The sequence below is a fragment of the Eupeodes corollae genome, chromosome 1, assembly GCF_945859685.1.
Source record: "Eupeodes corollae chromosome 1, idEupCoro1.1, whole genome shotgun sequence".
Taxonomy (NCBI): domain Eukaryota; kingdom Metazoa; phylum Arthropoda; class Insecta; order Diptera; family Syrphidae; genus Eupeodes; species Eupeodes corollae.
The window spans coordinates 89,809,749-89,831,546 of record NC_079147.1 but is presented as its reverse complement, the minus strand read 5'-3'; the positions used below and the strand labels follow the sequence as shown (position 1 = coordinate 89,831,546).

Below are 21,798 nucleotides of genomic sequence, written 5' to 3'. Positions count from 1 at the left end.
ATCATCGTCACTCACTAGCATAGCTTTACTACATCATCCCCCAAACACAAAAACGTTCACGTAAACTTTTTTTCTTTGCAAACGCAACACCAACGCCTCAAAACTTAATTCTTTGCAGATTGCGAAATTTTATCCTGGAAAAATCTAAAGGGTGATTTTTTTGAGGTTAGGATTTTCATGCATTAGTATTTGACAGATCACGCGGGATTTCAGCCATGGTGTCAAAGAGAAAGATGCTCAGTATGCTTTGACATTTCATCATGAATAGACTTACTAACGAGCAACGCTTGCAAATCATTGAATTTTACTACCAAAATCAGTGTTCGGTTCGAAATGTGTTTCGCGCTTTACGTCCGATTTATGGTCTACATAATTGACCAAGTGAGCAAACAATTAATGCGTTTGTGACCAAGTTTCGCTCTCAGTTTACTTTATTGGACATTAAACCAACCACACGAATGCGTACAGTGCGTACAGAAGAGAATATTGCGTCTGTTTCTGAGAGTGTTGCTGAAGACCGTGAAATGTCGATTCGTCGCCGTTCGCAGCAATTGGGTTTGTGTTATTCGACCACATGGAAGATTTTACGCAAAGATCTTGGTGTAAAACCGTATAAAATACAGCTCGTGCAAGAACTGAAGCCGAACGATCTGCCACAACGTCGAATTTGCAGTGAATGGGCCCTAGAAAAGTTGGCAGAAAATCCGCTTTTTTATCGACAAATTTTGTTCAGCGATGAGGCTCATTTCTGGTTGAATGGCTACGTAAATAAGCAAAATTGCCGCATTTGGAGTGAAGAGCAACCAGAAGCCGTTCAAGAACTGCCCATGCATCCCGAAAAATGCACTGTTTGGTGTGGTTTGTACGCTGGTGGAATCATTGGACCGTATTTTTTCAAAGATGCTGTTGGACGCAACGTTACGGTGAATGGCGATCGCTATCGTTCAATGCTAACAAAATTTTTGTTGCCAAAAATTGAAGAACTGAACTTGGTTGACATGTGGTTTCAACAACATGGCGCTACATGCCACACAGTTCGCGATTCTATGGCCATTTTGAGGGAAAACTTCGGAGAACAATTCATCACAAGGAATGGACCGGTAAGTTGGCCACCATGATCATGCGATTTGACGCCTTTAGATTATTTTTTGTGGGGCTACGTCAAGTCTAAAGTCTACACAAATAAGCCAGCAACTATTCCAGCTTTGGAAGACAACATTTCCGAAGAAATTCGGGCTATTCCGGCCGAAATGCTCGAAAAAGTTACCCAAAATTGGACTTTCCGAATGGACCACCTAAGACGCAGCCGCGGTCAACATTTAAATGAAATTATCTTCAAAAAGTAAATGCCATGGACCAATCTAACGTTTCAAATAAAGAATCGATGAAATTTTGCAAATTGTATGCGTTTTTTTTTTTTTTAAGTTCTCAAGCTCTTAAAATATCACCGTTTATTAAGCCCAATTAAAACTCATGGTTTGATTAGAGTTGTAAAGTTTCCGTTGTTATAAAGCCAAACCGACTGAAGAAAACCAGAATTAGCCAGTTACATTACCTCCCGCAAACAATTGATGATGATACGTCTAAAAACACCTCAATTTCGAAGTCGAAAAAGGCTCACAATATATCCGTATATTTGTTAATCAGGGGCTTAAATATACTTTCAATCACAAATAAATTCTTTACCAAAGGATTTGTCACATGTTTAATAATTGTGAGTTTATTTAGTAGCAAAATATATGTTAAATATCGATTTAACAATTGAAAATTATGGGCTTAGTATGTTCTTTATCTGTACGTATTACTCGAATATAAACTCAAAGGTTTATTTAAAGATGCGGATTTTATAATGCGAAAAAATAATTTTGCGGCTAACCGAAGCTTTTATAAGTAATTTATTACCAAACATAAATGTTACGATTCCCTTTTGTGTATGAACAAATGAAGCAGAGACGTAAATTAACAAAGTCAATGGATTAATAATAATTATTATTAATAATTCCGTCTGGTAAAATATTGAAGTGAGGAGTATATACCACAAACAAGCATAAAAGTGTTTTATATAAATAACCATTTATGCATCAATCTATGCATATATTTATGTTTATTAAATAGGTCTTTAATTTATAACCATAACCGCTGTGGATTGTGGGTAGCAGAAGTTCATAAAATTAACCGGTTAAATTCGTAGTGGCTTTGGTTTCTCCAATTAACTAAAGTCGTTGCTTAATGTAGGCCTTGAGCTTCAACATGATTTCAGTACTACAATGTTGTTCTCAACCCAATATAGAAAGGGTGTTCAAAATTTAAAGTCCTGTCATATATCAAGGAACGCTATTCAAAAGTAAAAGGTTTAAAGTTTAAAAGGTCGAAGTGACAGTTTTTTTTACAAACAATTAAGACTTAAAAAGCGTCTTTCGAATTGTCTTGTTTAAAACTTTAACAAAATATTTATAACAGTATTTTGTATAAGATTGATAATTTGAGTTCAATATCTTACTTTGTTTTACATTTAATCCAAAAAAGTTACTTGATGTTTATTTTAGGTTTTCGTGTTTTTCAAAAAAAGTTGTCAGTCGAATTTTCTAAAAGATTTTAAAATCTAACGCTAAGGAGATTTTATTCAAAAAACAATTCTTACTTATGATTGTAGCATTTCTTGAAAGTTTTTATTTCTTATAAACAAATACAGATTAGATTTTTCTAAGAACAATATCTGCGTTCACTACAAAATTTAACACATAATGAAATCGTGTTAGAGGCAATACCTCCATTTATTTACAAGATATTGATAATCGAATTCTATTATTTTTACCAATTAGCTGTAATAATCTTTGTACATTTTAATTTAAATGGAAAAACTGGCAATTTTTTATAGAAATGTTACTGAATGTAGATGACTATATTTTTCTTTAAAATGAAATTAGTTTGAAGCCAATTTTCCTAATTTTGATAAGATATTTGAGTCGAAGATCAATTTTTACAGACTTTAAGTAATGTTTTGTATATGTTCGATTGTTCTAGGTGTCAAAATTTGACTAGATGTCAAAAATGTTATTCGTAATAACGTATAGAATTATTTTATAGATAACATCATTTTTTGTTTGTAAAATTATTCGAGGTGAATAAAATTTGACAGTTTTTTTTTTAAAGAAAGAAACCGTTATTTGAGTTTTGTTTTAATGTTATATCAGTTTTAATTCAATTCAAAAACGTTATTTATTCGTGAGACATTGTGACAACATTTTTTTGCAAGTGCTTCCTTCATTTTTATCTTTTTAACCAAATTTATTTGAAGTCGATATCTCCACTAGTTTTTGAGATATGGATGATGAACGTACAAACACGTACACACGCAAAGACATCAATCTAAAAATCTTTTATTTAGATTCTTAGGACCTCGAAACGTCAAAAGATGTTTTCAATTCGATAAACCATTGCAGTTAAAACAAAGGTTGACATTTTGGTTAACCCTTAATATCAAAAACAAATATATTTTTTGAAAAAAATCTAATTAACGGGTTTTTTTATAAATCAAAAAAACTGAAAAAAAAATTGTCACGTCGAAAATTTAACGAATAAGAAATGATATTATGTCCTAAACAATTTCGTGCAACGAAAAATAAAGTTTTGTAACATCTGGTAAAATTTTCAGAAAAATCGAAATGACACTTTTTTTACAAAATTAAAAACTTAAAAGAAAAATTAACAAAAGTTGGTAAAAACTCAAATATCTTTTTAAAACATTTGAGATTATGGCTTGCAGCTTATTTTAACTTACAAGACATATTGTTTTCCACATTCTAATACAAATTTTGAGAAAAATCTAACTGACAGATTTTTGACAAAAAATAAAAACCTAAACAAAAAAATTAATAAAAGTTGGTAAAATTGATTTTCGACTCGAATATCTTTTCAAAATTTTGAGATATTGGCTTTAAACTACTTTAAAATATTGTCTTCAATCTCTTTTTATTTCACAGAAAATATTGTTTTCGATAAGTATTTTTTTTATAAAAAAATAAAATCTGCAAAAAATAGTACGCAAATTTGGTAAAAATTGATGTTCGGTTCTTGATATCCCTCAAAATCATTTAATTCATCAAATTTGTAAAAATTTAAGAAATGCTACATAAATTTTTTTTTGATTAAAAATCTATTTAACAAAACTGTATTTTCAAACTTAACTATTTCTTTATATGAAAAATTTTGTTGGTAATTTAAAAATTTGTAAGAATAATTCAACTAACAACTTTTTTAACCCAACACGAAAGCCTACAAACTTTTAAGCAAGACAAATAGATAACGGGATGGGAAGTTATCAGTGTGGGTCAAATCCGAGCCTCTTTTTGTTAAATTCAATTGACAGACAGTTATTTTTGGAAAAAAATTAAAACTTGCAAAAACAACTAAAAATTGAAAAAAATTGTTTTTTCTTTGGCACAAAAAATGATATTGACATAAAATCTTTTTTATTTTACACAAAAGTTGCTTTTCATATTTTTTTAAAAGAAAAATCGACAGACGAAAAAGAATGGGAACTGTCAGTTCCAGCCTCTTATTTTAAATTAAATAAAACGTAACTATTGAAAAAATAGTTGAGAAATTTAAACTACAAATATACATTTTCAAAAACTTTATAAAAACAATACAAATATAGTTTTAGTAATTTAAAATAACTCCTATGAATTAATTAAGCACTTAAAGAAATTATTTTATAATATCGCGTAAAATGTAATTGACTTAAATAAATTTGTAAATACATTTTGTTTTGATTAATAATTAATTAATGTTTGCAATCAAATTGCAATCACTTGCACTTGTAATTACTAATAATTACATGTAAAACTGGTCGAAAATATTTTTTTCCTAACGTTAAAATTACTTTTTCGATGGGCTTTATGAGTCTTCATTCAAAGTAAACGTAATATTATTACGTTTCAAAGTTCGAAAAATCAACTTATAAAATCCTTTTTGAGGCAACGTTCATTGAAAAGTTTGTTTTTCAATGACATTCGTTATGGTTTTCCGTATCTTTAGTCTATATCTTTAAAATTCAGTTAAAGTATTTCCAAAAATCGTCATAAGTTTTCACCTGTCTCACATAAAAGTTAAATCATTTATGATAAAATAATGAAAATAATAAGGAACAACCTTCGTCAAGTGCAGTCGCATTTTCTTTTCGCTTTGCAGTTGTCCTTTGCCACCTTTTTATCGACCCCAAATAAACAATTATCATACAAATAAAAAAACTATCAATTTACACGCAGTGCGTGTGATTTACTTACCCGACCCACTTCACTGCCCATCGCCGGCCGTTTCCCATTACACTACCATTTTTTACTTGCGACATATAGGAACTATATGGCAAGTTTTGCATTCGTGCAAAATTTCGAACTCGAGATTTTAATCAAACATGATATTACGATGGTAGAGAAGTCGAAAAAAGTGGGTCCCGCGATTCCGTCCGGTCGGTTTTGTCTGTCTGTCCACGCTCCTACAGCCTAAACCATTGGGTCGATTGAGTTCAAACTTGGAAGTTAAGGTTTTGAGCAGATTCGCGTTAGGCGTTTTTTTCATTTTTTTTTTTAAGATCAAAACTAACAGTGGCCCCCATACAATTTTTTTGGTCAAAAACCGAAAATTCGAATTTTCTCAAAAACAAACCGATGGATTTTTTTTAAATTTTCTCTAAAATTTTATTTTTTAACTTGGCTTCTTTTTATAAGAAAACCATATTTTTGTATTGCTCAGGAAAGGTACCTCTCATAGAACCGTTATTTTGTTTTTTAATTTTCTCAGCAACTTAAAAACTGATTTGAATAATTTTTTTTCTCAATAAGCTCCTATATTGCGTTAACAATATTTGATTAACAAAAATGCAATTTTTAATTGTTTGGGTTTTTTAAAAAATATTGAATTTTTATTTTTCAAAACTCTATATCTCAAAAACGGGTCAACAATTTTTTACGAAATTCAAACTTAAGACGTATATTTACAATCACTAAACAACTGCATTCCAATAATATTTTTAGAACAAAATTGGAAAATTTTATATATAAAAAATTAATTTAAAAAAAAACCGCTCTAACGATTTTCAAAATAAAAATTTGAAAAATCAACGGTTTTTTTATTTATAAAATGGCATTTAAATTTTTGAAGACAAACTTATTTTTCAGGTAAAATTTTGAATCTTAAAATATTATTTTTTAAATTATTTTTAGTGTGCATGAGCCCGAAAGAGCGCATTATTTTAACAAAATTGTAATTACATTCCTATCTTTCATCCAAATTAATGCATTTGGTACACATTTAAAGAGTCTATCAAGAAGTATTATCTTGGTAACTTTGTATATATATGATTTTAAAATATTATTCCTTACGAATAAGGTTGTTTCCCACATGATTTACTGGCCTTCGCCTATATAAAAAAATAAATACTTAGTACCTACAAGTTAAAGAAACTGGCCAGAGAGAGAATATGTATTTTCTATTAGAATCACTTTTTCAACGCATACACATTGTACCTATTTATAAAGGTATTACGTACAACTTCTACAACTACTGCTTATTGCTTACGTGTCACTCACAAGAGCTTGACTGTTAACAACACATGAACAGCAATTTCTTGTACTTGTTCGTATGCTTGTTTTTTAAAACTTTAGTGAAAAAAATAAATTGAACGTAATAACTCCATGTTTGCGCTGAAAACTTAAGAAGGAATGTAGTATATACCTTCTAGCCACCAATAACATTCCTTTATTATCATCATAAACATGTCCTTATCTATCTATCTGCATAAAGCTAAGCACGCCAAGTGAACTATTCTATGGTCGTTTTAGACATCTACCTGCTACCTAACTACACAACCAATAGGCGATCGCCTTACAATTTAAACATTCATGGTCTGCCTCTTTCTTATCTTATTTATTTTCCATCCTGGTTCTTCTAATATGAAATTACAATAAAGTTATCTAAAGGAAAAAAGCTTTTAAGGAACAAGTTGAATCTATATGAATCGCATCGTAGCTTTATACATAATAGAAACCATTTTTCATATACAAAGATCGTACACAAGTAAAAGCAGACTTGTGAATGTAAAAAAAAAAAAAAATATCGGTAAAAGATCCTAAACAGCTGACGTAAGCATGCAAAAGTTTGTTTCATCCCCTTATTAGATACAATATGAAGCCATTTTGTTTGTTATATAAAGTACATTGATATAAATAAAACAAAAACAAATTTATCAACCTTCATATGGAAGCTCTTTTCTTGAAAACATATATGAGGATAGACTCAAATAAAATGAAGGAAATTGTGATGACTTTTTGGGTCGAAAATTAATTATCTCCCTTATTCTGCTGGCTGCTTATGGGAATGGGAATAATATTTTTCTCTCGCTCCCGCTGAATTTCTCTACTTTCAAAACTAACGCCACGCCAACGACTCGGCATCTGGTCGCCCTAAAAATTTCTGCTCATGAGAGTACTATGGTTTTCATATACAAAGATCGTTCGGTTTTTTTGACAATTCATATAAGTACTTTTTTAAACAGACTCTTTGCATACAGGAGCAAGTTCGTGCGACCCAGTCGTGCATTTTATTTCTTCTTGTGTATTAAAATTATAGAAAACATTAAAAATAACTGAAAAAAGCAAATTAAAAACCTAAACAAAAAAACATATTTTTTTATTTTTTTGCTGAAATAATTAATTATGTATGTCGTGCGCTAATAAAATGTGTGTCATCGTTGAATCAAACACGGAACTATTAAGGTGCAGTGGCCTTTGTGAGCAATACCTTCACCCCTCTTGTGTTGGCTTGGCCAGAAAGGCAAGTGTATACCTGAAATTGCGATGAATGCAATAAAATATCCGTGTCGGATATTATGATTGCAATTAAATGTCTTAGGGAATCCCTGTCTAATGAACATTCCGTTTGCCAAGATCAAATTTCTAATCTCTCCGAGAAATTTGATCACGTCTGCAACACTGTTGAGGACTCAAGCATCCAATGTCAACAATCGTCAACTCAGTGCCTTTCCATGATATGTTCTCTGGAAGAACAATACTGTGACGTCATCGGTGGGTTGAATTCTCTTCGTTTAGACATTGACGATAAGTTAAAGGTGCTAACTTGGTCGGCAAACGATCTGAAAAAAGCTTGTCTGACCAGTTAAACCTACTGAAATCGGATATTGATTGCTGTTTGCAAAGTTCGTCATCTCGGCTCTCCCCCTCTTCCAATCAATTGAGTGATGTTACAAACGTTAAACTCGTTATTTTATTAATTGTATACTTTCTCGGGTTTCAACCGCACTAATATCTATTGCTTACGATATAAGCAATCAAGAACAGAAATATACGAGTGTGTATCGTGAGCTTGAAAGCCTAAATCTTAAATCACACAAAATTGAATCGCTTCTCTACGACATCTTCAACGAACCACCTCAGTAAATACCATTGCGGACGAAGAAATCAACAAATGTGGCCATTCCTGCAAGTTATTCGATTGGAATTTGAGACTCAGCAGGGTTGAATCTGCTAACAACACATGGTTCGTGCTGAATAATTGTCCCGGATATGCTGATGCTCCTATTTTAAACGAGAATTCTGTGTCAATATCTGCGAATATCTTCAATTGACTGGAAGAAGATTCAAGTTCCTGATTCCATCCAAATATAACTAGATTTTTCATCACCAAAGAAGATATATACGACTTGGTCGAATGCGGCTTTCCAAAATGAGTAACAATAATAATTTAATTAAGTCTAACAAACACAAAAATAATCCCAAACGTATTTCCAAACCTAACCCCAAACATAATTCCAAAAAAATATTGAAACCAACTGTACTCTTAAAACACAAATCTTTCCAAACTTTTCTCTCTCTAACAAACTTTCGTCCCTTAAACGGAAAACTTCACCTACCTTTGTAAAGCCTCCATCCAAACGAGTTTCTTTTAACCCTTCTCATCCGGGTCTTTGTGTTCGCCCTCCGATGGTTGATCCTCCTGCCAAAAAAACCGAGTATTTAAATTTCATCCATTCTCACACTCTTAACTCTACTTCTTCTTCATCAGTTTCCCAAGAACCACAAGGATTCCTCAACCCAATGATCCATCCAAATGTCAAGTTAACTAAACATTTATCTGAGGCCAATACTAATGATCGGTATGTTATGTCCCGTCTTAGAGACCACTAAATTTACAATAATGTTTGTCTTTACCTAGCTTTCCTGCACGACAAACCAGATCCTGTTTGCTTTGAAGGTAAAACAAATACGAACATAAAGGTTTTAATCTCCCAAGAAGACCTCCATACCAAACGTGATGCACTTATGGAAATATTCTTGAAATTTCATGATGGTCTTGAAACTTACTTACTTACTTAAGGTGGCTCTACAGTCCGGGGCGGACCTGGGCCTCAACCAACATGCGTCTCCAGCCAGCTCGGTCCCTAGCTAGCTGTCTCCAGTTTCGCACGACAAGCTGGTTAAGGTCCTCTCCCAGCTGGGTGCGCCACCTGAGTCCCGGTCTTCCTCTACTACGCCGTCTCTCGGGATTGGATTCGAAGACCTTCCGGGCCGGAGCGTTGATGTCCATCCGCTCTACATGGACTTGGACTTTAATTCTTTTGTTATTCGAGCTGTACAGTTCGTTGTTATATCTTCTACTCCATTCTCCGTCTATGCGTACGGCACCGAAAATAACCCGAAGAATTTTTCTCTCGAAGCATCCTAAGACGTTCTCATATTTCTTTGACAACGTCCAGGGCTCAGCGCCATAAATGAGAACCGGGATGATGGTGATTTTAGATGCTCAAGAGAGGACTTTACTTCTCAATTGCAAAAACTAGACATTGCTCTGAAGAGCTCTTCCCTGATGCTGTCATACGCTGCTTTAAAAATCGATAAAGAGATGGTGGGTATCGATTTGAAGCTCCTGGGTTTTTTCCAAGATCTCCCGTAGTGTGGTCGATAGTGGACTTTACTCGTCTGAAGCCACACTGATAAGGACCAATCAGGTTGTTGACGAATGGCTTCAGACGTTCACATAATACGGCAGAGAAGATCTTATACGCAATGTTAAGGAGACTGATGCCTCTGTAGTTGGCGCAGTTTAGAGGGTCTCCTTTCTTATGTATCGGGCACACTATGCTGAGATTCGTCAGCGATGCCGTCAGCTCCAGCAGCTTTGTTTGACTTAAATTTAGATATAGCTATCTTCACTTCGTCAAGGTCGGGTAGGCGGAATTGTTGATCTGCGTCGCCAAGGTTGAGCGGTTCTATCTCCCTTACAGCGGAATTCGGTTCGTCATCGCCGTTATATAATTTGGAGAAGTTATCCTTCCATATTCTCAACATCGACTGCGGTTCTACTACGATGTTCTCCTGATCGTCTTTACAGGCTTCGGTTCGTGGCTGGTACCCTTGGAAGGTTTTTTTTACCTTTTGGTAAAATTTACGAACCTCATTACGCGAGCAGTTCTAGTCCCATTGTGCAGCGCCGTTTTGTATGCCTCTTATTTCGCTGGTTTCGTTGTGGTGGCTGTGTGAAACCTAGCACTTCAGAGGCGGCATCTCTGATGGCTGCAAGGCAATATTGCCACTGGTTTTCAATGATTAATGCAGGCAGCATAGGACTCCTTAAGAGGTTATTAGAGACTCGATCATAAAAGGACATGGCAGTCTCTTGCGATTGTAGCCGTCTAACATCGAATCTTCTCACAGTGCTTCCTTGTTTTGGCTTGGATCGGGATATCCGTAGCCGTACCTTGGCTACAACAAGGTAGTGGTCCGAGTCAATGTTGGCCTCTCGGAATTTTCGGATGTCCTGTGTACTGGAGAAGTGTCGTGCGTCAATCTCAATATGGTCAATCTGGTTGACGGTTGATTGATCAGGAGATTTTCATGTCCACTTGTGGATATTAAGCTGCATGAACTGCGTACTAGCTACCAGAACGTCTCGCCCCGCAGCGAAATCGACCAGCCTGAATCCGTTGTCGGAGGTGGTGTCGTGCAGGTTGTATCTCCCGGTTGTGCCACCAAATATGTCTCCTCTTCCTTTCCATTAAAATCTCCTAAGACAATTTTGTCTTATGCCTGTTGGGGCATGCAGGCTTATGTTGGCGATTAGCCTTGATGCGGATTTTCGTGATGCGCTCGCTCACACTGTTAAAACTCAAGGATTTTTGCTGAGTCTAGTTCCAACAACAAATCCACACCCAAATAGACACTGTCATTGTTCTCGGTAGCAGTCGCCGTAGTATATATCGCAGTCTTTTAGTTTGCGTGATGGCCTTGAAAGTTCTCCTCAAAAAGTGAGAGAAGACCTAACCTCTCTTGCGTCCTTTATCTTTTCAAAACGATTATCTCATTTCCAAAAATGCGGATTTGAAATCCTGATATGCAGATACGAAGAAATACTATCGCTCCTAACGTGAACACGACTAAACCTAAATGTCTAGGTCTAAAACATCTGCCGTCTTTAATAGCTCGCAAAACCTTCCTCATGACATCTTTGCCCTTACCAAAACCAACCTCAAAACTGCTATCCTTAGTACTGAACTCTTTACTTACGACTATTGCATCCATCGGTATTGGTATGGTATTACGGCGTATAATTATTTTATTTCGTTGATGAGCAAATATTGGTTGTTCTATTATTGAATTGATAAACCAAAATACATCCATCACACAGCTATTTGTTCTGATAACTGGTGCATTTAATACCCAGAACACCCATTTTGATAATAACAGTTTTATTATATTCAAGTGTTATTGAACATTATATGTGTATGTCATTTTATATTTTGGCAAAACAGAAAAGATAAATGACAGCCAATTTGACATCTGAAGTTTCAACAATATGACCGCTATAAACTGCCAAAGTTTGGCAGTTCTTATTTATCATTTATATACTTTGACTCATGTAGTTGACACTTAATACCTTCCGATAGTTGGAACAAACAAGCACGTGCGTTGCGATAAAGTCGTAAAGTTTTTATTTAACCTTTTATTTTCCTGTTTTTGTCACATCTTTCTGGTTAAGGGCCGAGTTTGATTCAGCTGAATTTATTTTGGTAGTGTTGGCGTCCTATTAGGAAGTGCTTTTGAATCGTGCGTGTTGTTGATACAACACAACAAAAATAAATAACTTTTTGTAGCTAACCTCGTTTTGTTAAATGCGTTTTCACATATCAAATTAACTGTTTAATATTATTTTGCCCTAAATTTGCATGACTCTAGCTAAAAAGATAGAAATATACAAGAAATCTTAAGAGCCATAATTTAAACTGTTGCAAAACGTGCCAGAATGAACGAAATTCCCATAAACTCTTTCGTTCATCGTCGTCATGTCATGTTATTTTTTTCTGTTTGACGCTAACTTATCACGTGTTTAGGATCCATTTTTAAACAAAATTCGTGAATAAATGGCAAGCAACAATTCAACGAAGCAACGAAACAACGAACATACTTTGCCTGATTAAAGTTGAAAAGTTTTGCCACAACCATTTTATTTCAGAATTTGCACGTTTTAACATTTAAACAACCTCCCATTTATATTTACTTTCAAGCCAAAACATATGTCATAAACATAAATATAAAGCTAACCATCTGGATAATATATTTAACAGGTCACGCACATTTGACTGATTTTAACATAGCGACGAAACTGCAAAAGGACGGAATGGCTTGTAGTATGTCAGGGACCAAACCCTATATGGCGCCAGAGATCTTTATGTGCGCTTTGGATGAAATCGGTAAGTTAGCATCGGAACTTGGGGGCATCGATCGGCAGTGTGAAGTCCCCACCGTTTGTATTTAATTATTAAGCCGTTAAACCATATTACCTTTTGTACTCTACTCGTAAATATATATGTATACTTATCCTTCTAGCTGGTTACAGTTTTCCGGTCGATTGGTGGTCATTGGGTGTTGTGGGATACGAAATGAGATCTGGCTCCCGGCCTTTTATCGTTCACTCAAATACACCACTAACTGAAGTAAAACATATCCTGCATAGTCCTCTGCATTATCCAAGGCATTGGAATAGCAGTTTAGTTGACCTACTTACTAAGGTGAGAGAGTTTACTTTTTATCGTTATATTTTTGTTTTTGTTGGTGTTGCTAATTTCAAATTCAAAACGTTTTGAATGTAATTAACTTTACGACGACGACGAATATTTAAGTTGGAAAATTCTGGGTTATGGGTTCAATGGATGAATTATATTAAATACTTCTACACTGAAAATGCAGGTAGCTCAATTATTTGTTTAATATTTTCATCATTAAAATTTTTATAAATGAAGATGCCTTAAAGGACCTGCAGACGTTTCTCAGCTTTTAACGTGCGTCTATAAACTTTCATAACACTGGCGAATACAATTCAGTTTTAAAAAAGTGTGTATACGCCCGGTGGATATCCATTATTCTTCTATTGTAATTTTACACCAAATCATAAAATAAGACCTTTTAAGTAAAGAAATTAGGAAAACAAAATCAAATGTTTAATAATTTTCCACACATTATTCAATTATCCTTTTCTCAGAATGATGATTGAGTAATTTCAAATTAACTTCGTAGAAAATTTTAAAACTATTTTCGATATTGAAACCATTTGGCAAGAGTACAATAACAGAGGCGAAAAGTTATTACAACCGATTTTTTTAACAGCCTACCTCTCCCCGTTTAGGCAGGAGGGTCAATTTAAAAAAAAATATTACTTGAAATGGAAAAAAAATTTAAAAAAAATAACGGTTATACTTTAAAGTAAGTAGGTATTAAACGTTTTTTTCTTTTAAAGCCAACATTCTGTTCTTTTAGCCAGTTTTTAAATTAGGCCAAAACTATGCGTAGTTTTTGCAAAATTCCATTTTTAACTAAAATTCGAGTAAAAAAAGTTTTAAAAATTTTAAATTTCAATATTTTAAAACTGTAAGTTTATAAATAATTTTTTTCCAATAATTTGTTACTCTTATTAATGATCAATCAAACATTGACAACTAGATGACTTTATGTCTTTTAGTTTTTGAGAAATTGAAAATATCCACAACTACTATTTTAATTTAATTTTTAACTTAACATAGGAAGTTATTGTAAAGGGTCCGAGTTGTCCAATTGAAAATTTTGAGATTGCAAAGTCACTAGAGTCGAAATAAAGGAATTTTAGAAATCATTTGCTTCGTTTTTTCGTCTTCCATAGCTCAAGAACTAGAAAAGATATCGACTTCAAATAAACTTTGTTATACAGATAATTAAGCAGAAAGATGCAGAAAGGGCTCTCAAGAAAGTTGCGTTTGAGGTTAATTTACTATAGCAGTTTAAAAAAAAGGTGAACATATTGCTAAACCCTAAATATCTTACGAACTAAAAACACAAATGTATTGTTAAGTGATAACAAACAAATATATTTTTGAAAAAAAAAATCCAATTAACGGATTTTTTATAATTCAAAAAAACTGGAAAAAAATTTGTCACCTCGAAAGTTTTACGAATACAAAAATGATCCTCAAAACAATTTTGTGCAACTAAAAATAATGTTTCTAACATCTGGTAAAATTTTGAGAAAAATCGAATTGATAGCTTTTTTTCATAAAAAATAAAAACCTAAAAAAGCATTACACAAAGTTGGTAAAAATTGAATATCGATTCAAATATCTTTTAAAAAAACTTGATATTATGGCTTCCAATTAATTTTAACTTACAAAAGATATTGTTTTCAACATTTAAAAATAATTGAGAGAAATCGAATTGACAGTTTTCTTACAAAAATTAATTGGTAAAAATTAATTTTTGACACAAATATCTTTTCAAAAATTTAAGATTATGGCTTCCAGCTGCTCTTATAAGAAATATTGTTTTCTATATTCTGAAAAATTACGAGAAAAATCTAATTAACATTTTTTACAAAAACTAAAAACCTTACAAAAAACAATACTAAAACTTGGCAAGAGTACGATAACTCAGGCGACAAGATATTGCAACGGATGTTTTAAGAACAGTTAAAAACAAGCATTCAAGGGGGTCTATCTCCTCCCTTTTAGGCAGCAGGGGCTATTTAAAAAAAAATCATTACCTAAAATTAAAATGAAAAAATTATTACTTGTTGGGTGAGGCCCTAGTTAACACGGGACTGTAGTGCCACCGTAAGTAAATAAAATGAAAATAAAAAAGTACTAACGGTAATACTTGCAATTAAATATTACACATTTTTTTAAGGCCAACATTCTCTTCTATTAGTCAGTTTTTAAATCAAGTAAAAACTATGCAAAGTTGTTAAAAATTTAATTTTAAATTCAAAATTTGAGTAAAAAAAGGTTTAAAGTGTAATTTTTCAATACTTGAAGGTTATCTACTATTGTTTCTATTTAAGAATGAATTGCTTTTATTTGTTTTTGATCAAAAACTGAAAACTAGATGATTTTCAGTTTTTGTGAAAATAACCACAAACAAATATTTTTATTTAATTATTTTTCTTTTTAATAATTTCTTTCCATTTTACGTTCATATTTTTTTTAAACTGCCCTTACCGCCTAATCGGGGGAAAATAGACCCCCATCTCCACAAGTAAAAAATGCTTGTTTTTAACTGTACAAATCCGTCATTAAACTTTGTCGCTGAGTTATCGTACTCACCCCTAAAACTTGATTAAATTATGGCTTCCAGCTGCTTTTAACTTATAAAAAATATTGTTCTCAACATTCTGAAAAATTTTGAGAAAAATTGAGTTGACAGTTCTTTTACAAAAAATAAAAACCTAACAAAACAACACTACTAAAACTTGGTAAAAATTTACTTTCGACTCAAATAGCTATTCAAAAATTAAAATTATTGTCTTCAAACTTTTCATAAAAAATAAAATCTACAAGAAATAGTACGCAGAGTTGTTGAAAATTTGTTTTCGACTAAAAATCTATTTAACACATTTAGATCATCAAACTAAACTATTTGTTGATATGAAAAATATTGTTGGTAATTTTAAATTTTTTAAGAATAATTCAACTAACAACCTTTTTAACTCAACACGAAAACCTACAAACTTTTAAGCAAAGACAAATCGGCAGACGACATGGGAAGTTATCAGTTTGGGTTGCATCCCAGCCTCTTTTAAACTTCCCATAGGAAGTTATTGTAATGTGTCCGATTTGTCAAATTGATAGTTTTGACATTTGTCAACGTTTCTAGGTCCCTAGAGTCGAAATAAAAGATTTTTAGATAAATGTCTGTGCGTGCGTGTACGTTAGTACGTTCGCGAAGTTTTTTTTTCGTCCAAAGCTCAAGAACCAGACTTAAGAAATTTATACAGATAATAAAACAGAAAGATGGAGAAAGGGTTTCATGAAAATTTCGTTGGTGGTTTTTTTACCATACCAATTGTAAAAAAAAGGTGGAAAATTTGGTTAACCCTTAATATCTCATGAACCAAAACCGCTAGAGACTTGAATTTAATTGTATATAATATATTTTAACGTAATACCGAACAAGTATATTTTTTGAAAAAAAATCCAACTAATGGTTTTTTTATAAATCAAAAAAACTGGAAAAAAATTTTTCACCTCGAAAATTTTACGAATACGAAAAGATTTTATCTCCAATTTTTTTTATAAAAAATAAAAACCTAAAAAAAACATTATACAAAGTTGGTGAAAATAGAATTTCGACTTAAATATCTTTGCAAAAATTTAAGATTATGGCTTCCAATTAATTTTAACTTATAACAAATATTGTTTTCAATATTCTAAAAATTTAAGAGAAATCGAATTGAGAAATTTTTGTACAAAAAATTAAAAACCTAAAAAAAATTAACAAAAGTTGGTAAAAATTGATTTTCGACTCAAATATCTTAAATATCTTTTCAAAACTTTGAGATATTGGATTAAATTTTATTTTATCTTTCACAACATATTGCTGTCAACATTCAGTAAAATTTTGAAAAAATCAAATTGGCTGTTTTTTTACAAAAAATTAAAAACCGAAAAAAATTAACAAAAGTTGGTAAAAATTGATTTTCGACTCAAATATGTTTTCAAAAATTTGAGATAATCGCTTGTTAATAATTTTTACTTACAAAATATATTGTTTTTAACATTAGGACTAATTTTGAGAAAAATCAGATTGACAGTTTTTTTTACAAAAAATATAAAAACCTAATAAAATGTATAAAAGTTGGTATAAATTGATTTATGACTCAAATGTCTTTTCAAAAATTGGGGATATTGGCTTTAAACTAATTTTATCTATCAAAAAATATTGTTGGTAACATTCAGTCAAATTTAAAAAAAATCGAATTGACAGTTTTTGTACAAAAAATTAAAAATCTTAAAAAAATTAACAAAAGTTGGTAAAAATTGATTTTCGAGTCAAATATCTTTTCAAAAATTTGAAATATTGGTTTCAAACTAATTTTATCTTACAGGAAATATTGTTTTCAACATTCGATAAAATTTTGAAAAAAATCGAATTGACAGTTGTTTTACAAAAACTAAAATTCTAAAAAAAAAAAAAAATAATACAACTTGGTAAAAATTTACTTTCAAACTTATTTTATTTCACAGAAAATATTGTTTTCAATATTTATTATTTTTTATATAAAAATCCAACAGTCCGTTTTTACATACAAAATAAAATCTACAAAAAATAGTACGCAAATTTGGTAAAAATTGATACGAGTACTAGACAAACTTTTGAGCAAGACAAATTGACAGACGGGATGGGAAGTTATCAGTGTGGGTCGCATCCCAGCTTCTTTTTTTGTGTTTGTTTGTAAATTTGAATAAATTTTTTGCTGTATTCCAAGTAATAGGCATTTCGAACTACAACAGTGATTTAAACCTTCTACATTGTTTTCAAAAATATTTTGAAGGGCAAATCTAAGAATTTTTTTTGAAAATTTGCAATTCTCTTTTTATGAAAATGACAACACATTTATATTTAAAAACAGGACGCACAATACTGCAGTACAAAGATTTAATCGTATAATTATCCTTAAATTCCAATATAAATTTGTTGTAAATATTATTCAAAAGGAAATTGAATATTTTATTTATTAATTCTTAACTTGTGATTAATAATGTTAGTTACAATCGCCAAACATATCTTATAATACCTTATCTATTATAATCTTTTAATCCCCTGTTGTTTGTTTTAGGTAATTTTGTTAATCCATTTGCATCGCTATGTTAATTTGTTATTCAGAGTTTTGTTATTGCCGACAATTCTTTTGTGGCATTGAGAGCTTTTGGTTGACTTGGAATCTTTCATTTTACCAGCAAAAACCAACGCGATCACTTGGATAGCTCCATTATAATTTATTATCACAAAATGAAGTTTGTCTTGATATTTGATAGATTTGAAATTAGAACTTAGAAAAACAAAAACAGTAAAGTTGAAATTGGTTTAAATTTATTTCTAATTATACTGTTCAAACTTTTAAGCCAGAAAATTGCAATTTCGAAAATAAAAAAAAGGGATGCACAGTAATTGAGTGGAGGTGTTCTCAGTTCTCGTACCCATAAAATGTAAACCATTTTTTCTCGTTAAAAGTCTTTTTACTGAATTACAGCACCCAAGTTCTAAAATAGTTCTTGTATTTTTTTGACACTATTTTTACAAGTGTTGAAGAATGTAGATCAGGGATAACAAATATTGATAACCCCACTTTTCCATTTTTTTTTCTTTGGAATAATCACCTTACTGAATACAGTAATTTCTTTGACTCGTTTAGAATTTTGGATTCAGAAATTAAAGTGTCTAGTTAGAGTGTGATGCCTTATTAATTTCTGTAATTTCATTGTTATAATATTATACATTATATTGAACAAGCGTTTTCATAAAAAAATATTTAGGGACTTTAGCCAGGAAAACTTACATCGAAAATCAGTCTCTTAGTAACTTCTCTTTCGATATTGAATTTTTTTATGAATTTTTATTGCAGTTATTGCACTGATACGAGCACCATTTTCAAGATATTTCTACAAAATTTTGGAAAACTTTTTTAGACGTGGTGGCCCTTCGCAGTCGACTCTTCAACGTACGCCTTTCAAATAAAAAATAATTTTGTTTATTCCTCACTTCCCGCCTTTATTGCAAAACCCTTTAGTTTAAAAGAATATTTTTGTTTTGTAGCTGTAGTCACATGCCGCCGCGCCGGTCGGTGCCACAGAGTATGATGCTAGATATAATTAGCATGTTGACTAATGACTGCTCAGCCGGTCCCTCAATAGTATTAAGAAAGTATAGAAATAACTTAGTTAAAGGCCTCACTTTCATATTCAAACATTTGCCTAAAACAGCCCCTTATGTGGAAAAAATCATAACTGATACCAATATTCAAGAAGGTTAAAAAGGCATTCAATAACAAACTTCGTTTATCTCTTGTTTCCACTAAAGGCTCTATACCTATACTTGAACTATGTAGTGTTTATAAAAAAGACTGCAATACTTCTAACCTTCATACGAAAGACTAGAAGAGCTTTGAAGACAAGACCAAGAGAACACGAAGAAAACAATAGAAAACGAGCAAATCCAAATTTGATAAGACAGAGCCTCACTCTGTTACTCCAACTGTTGATAATATTAGACTCTTAAAGCAGTGAATTACTTATGTTGTCGGAAGTTGGATGTTGTTATTTTAATTGAACAAAAATTGTATAAGCTTCACAAGAATTTTTAATTGATTTTCAACAAAAACAAATTTTAATTAAAAAAAACATTTGATTTTTATGCATAAAACTCTAAATAATTGCTTTTTCGTTGTTTGTTTAATGAAAACAAATAATTAAAATTATTAATGACCTTAATCGATTGAAAAAACATAATTTCCTGATTCATTGGTATAAAATTGTGCTTATAAAATGTGTTTTAATTTTATCTTTTGATTAATTTTAATTTAATTTTCTTTTTAATTTTATTATGTGTTGATTTTATTTACGTTTTAAAAATGTACTTGAAAAAAAATAATAATAATAAAATCAAATTATTTACTCAATTTGTGAAACGTGATTGCAGATATAAGTATGTTATGAAAAGTATTAAGGTTTACCATAAATTCTAAATTAACGAAGATCTAATATCAATTTATTTAAAGCAGAGTGATATAGAAGCAGTTCTTAATAATTACAGGTATTCTCCAATAGATAAATTACTCGAACATTTTATTAAGCTAATTAATGCGCTCTGAAAACTAAAATATTACTTCTCCAGGTCTATTACGTCCATGGGTGACCACTTGTCGGACAAAGCACTATTCTTTCTGAACTGTTCTACTCCACATGCTTCGCGGTCTCCCTACTCTTTGTCATCTTGAATGATTGTATTCTACTGTTTTGACTGCCCTCCAATGCGTCTTCGCATAGTATTGTCAATGGAATCGTCGATTCTATCAAAAAAACCGAAAGTTTTTTGTAGACACTTATATATGAATTTCTGCGAAGTGATATTTAGGGTATTGGACTGCGTTCAAACCAGACATATTAAGTTTTTGCACCAATATTGCCTCTTCTGAGGAATTGAAAAATGAAAAGTTCTTTCTCAAATTAGCCCTTCAAATTCGGCTTAAAATTGTAGATCCCCCCATCTATTGGCGTTTTTCTTTGTTAGTTCAAAGCTGAGCTCTGAGCAGGGTCTGAGCGAACAGAGTAGAGTAGAGTTGAGTAGAGTTGAGTAGAGTAGAGTTCTGAACAGAGTATTTTCAGAGCTCTCAGAGTTAATTATGAAACAACTTGAGCACTAAACTATCATGGGCGTTGGTACATTTGACGTTTAAAATAAATTTGATTCATAAAAATGCTATATGCATTTAGTTTTTTCTAAATTATCTTTCCTTCTGCACTAGAACGACCAGCCTCTCCTCCATTTTCATTGTTATGACGATATTTTTTTTAATTTAACGGCTTTCAAATATCAAACTTCTCGTGAATTTGATGCTTTGTCTGATTCCATCCAAAGAATTGTTTCGTCCTTTCCTCGTTGTTAGAACGACTTGACTTGTTTCCTACCATTGACCCTGATTAGTACGCTATTAGTGTTCTATCTCCTCTAGGCACATCTGACCATTATGTTATATCTGCAAATTTCTCGTGTCAAAACTCCTCAGTTAAGGAAAGAGCTCCTAGGAGAACCGTTTGGAAATACGAGAAAGCCAACTGGGCCGGTTATTTAAGGATCTTTAACTGGTCACTATGCTTCCTCGATAGTGACGTTGACGCCAGCGCATATACGAGTATGATCACAAGTTTGATTCTCTTGGGAATGAGAACAGGGTTAAAAGCATCAGACCTTAGGAAAACGCATGGTTCGATGCAAGCTGTAAAGAGGTTATTAGGATCAAGAAGGTAAGTTTCCGTTGTTTTGAAGCCAAACAAACAGAAGAAAACCGATCAAAAATGCGTGCTTTTGGTATAGAAGAATCTCTTCTTCGTTGGGTTAGAAATAACCTTTAGGACCGTTCAATTCAAGTAGTGTTGGACGGGTTCAAATCTGATATTCACAAAATAAATGCTGGTGTGCCCAGGAGCTCCATTTTGTCTCCGACGCTCTTCTTTGTTTTTATAAATGATCTGTTGTCTGAAAATTCTAAACCACTAAATTCTTTCGCTGATGACAGTACCCTCAGCTTTTCATATTCATTTTTAGATTCTCATCCTTGTCCTTCGGATGTGGAACTTCAACGACAGCGTATGATAAGCTCATTAAATTCTGATCTCGACAGCATTGTATAATGGGGAATAAAAAACCGTCTAGAATTTAATGCTTCGAAAACTCAATGTTGTCTCCTGTCGTTAAAGCGTAACCCACC

General features: G+C 32.0%; 1 protein-coding gene across 1 annotated transcript in view; it reads left to right on the top strand.

The window, feature by feature from the left end:
- LOC129942084 (serine/threonine-protein kinase 32A) overlaps positions 1–21,798 on the top strand; it is a 171,231-nt gene that overhangs the window by 140,327 nt on the left and 9,106 nt on the right. The window contains exons 8-9 of the mRNA XM_056050884.1: positions 12,638–12,763; positions 12,900–13,081. Coding sequence (XP_055906859.1) covers positions 12,638–12,763; positions 12,900–13,081 — 308 coding nt within the window. The remainder of the gene's footprint in view (positions 1–12,637; positions 12,764–12,899; positions 13,082–21,798) is intronic.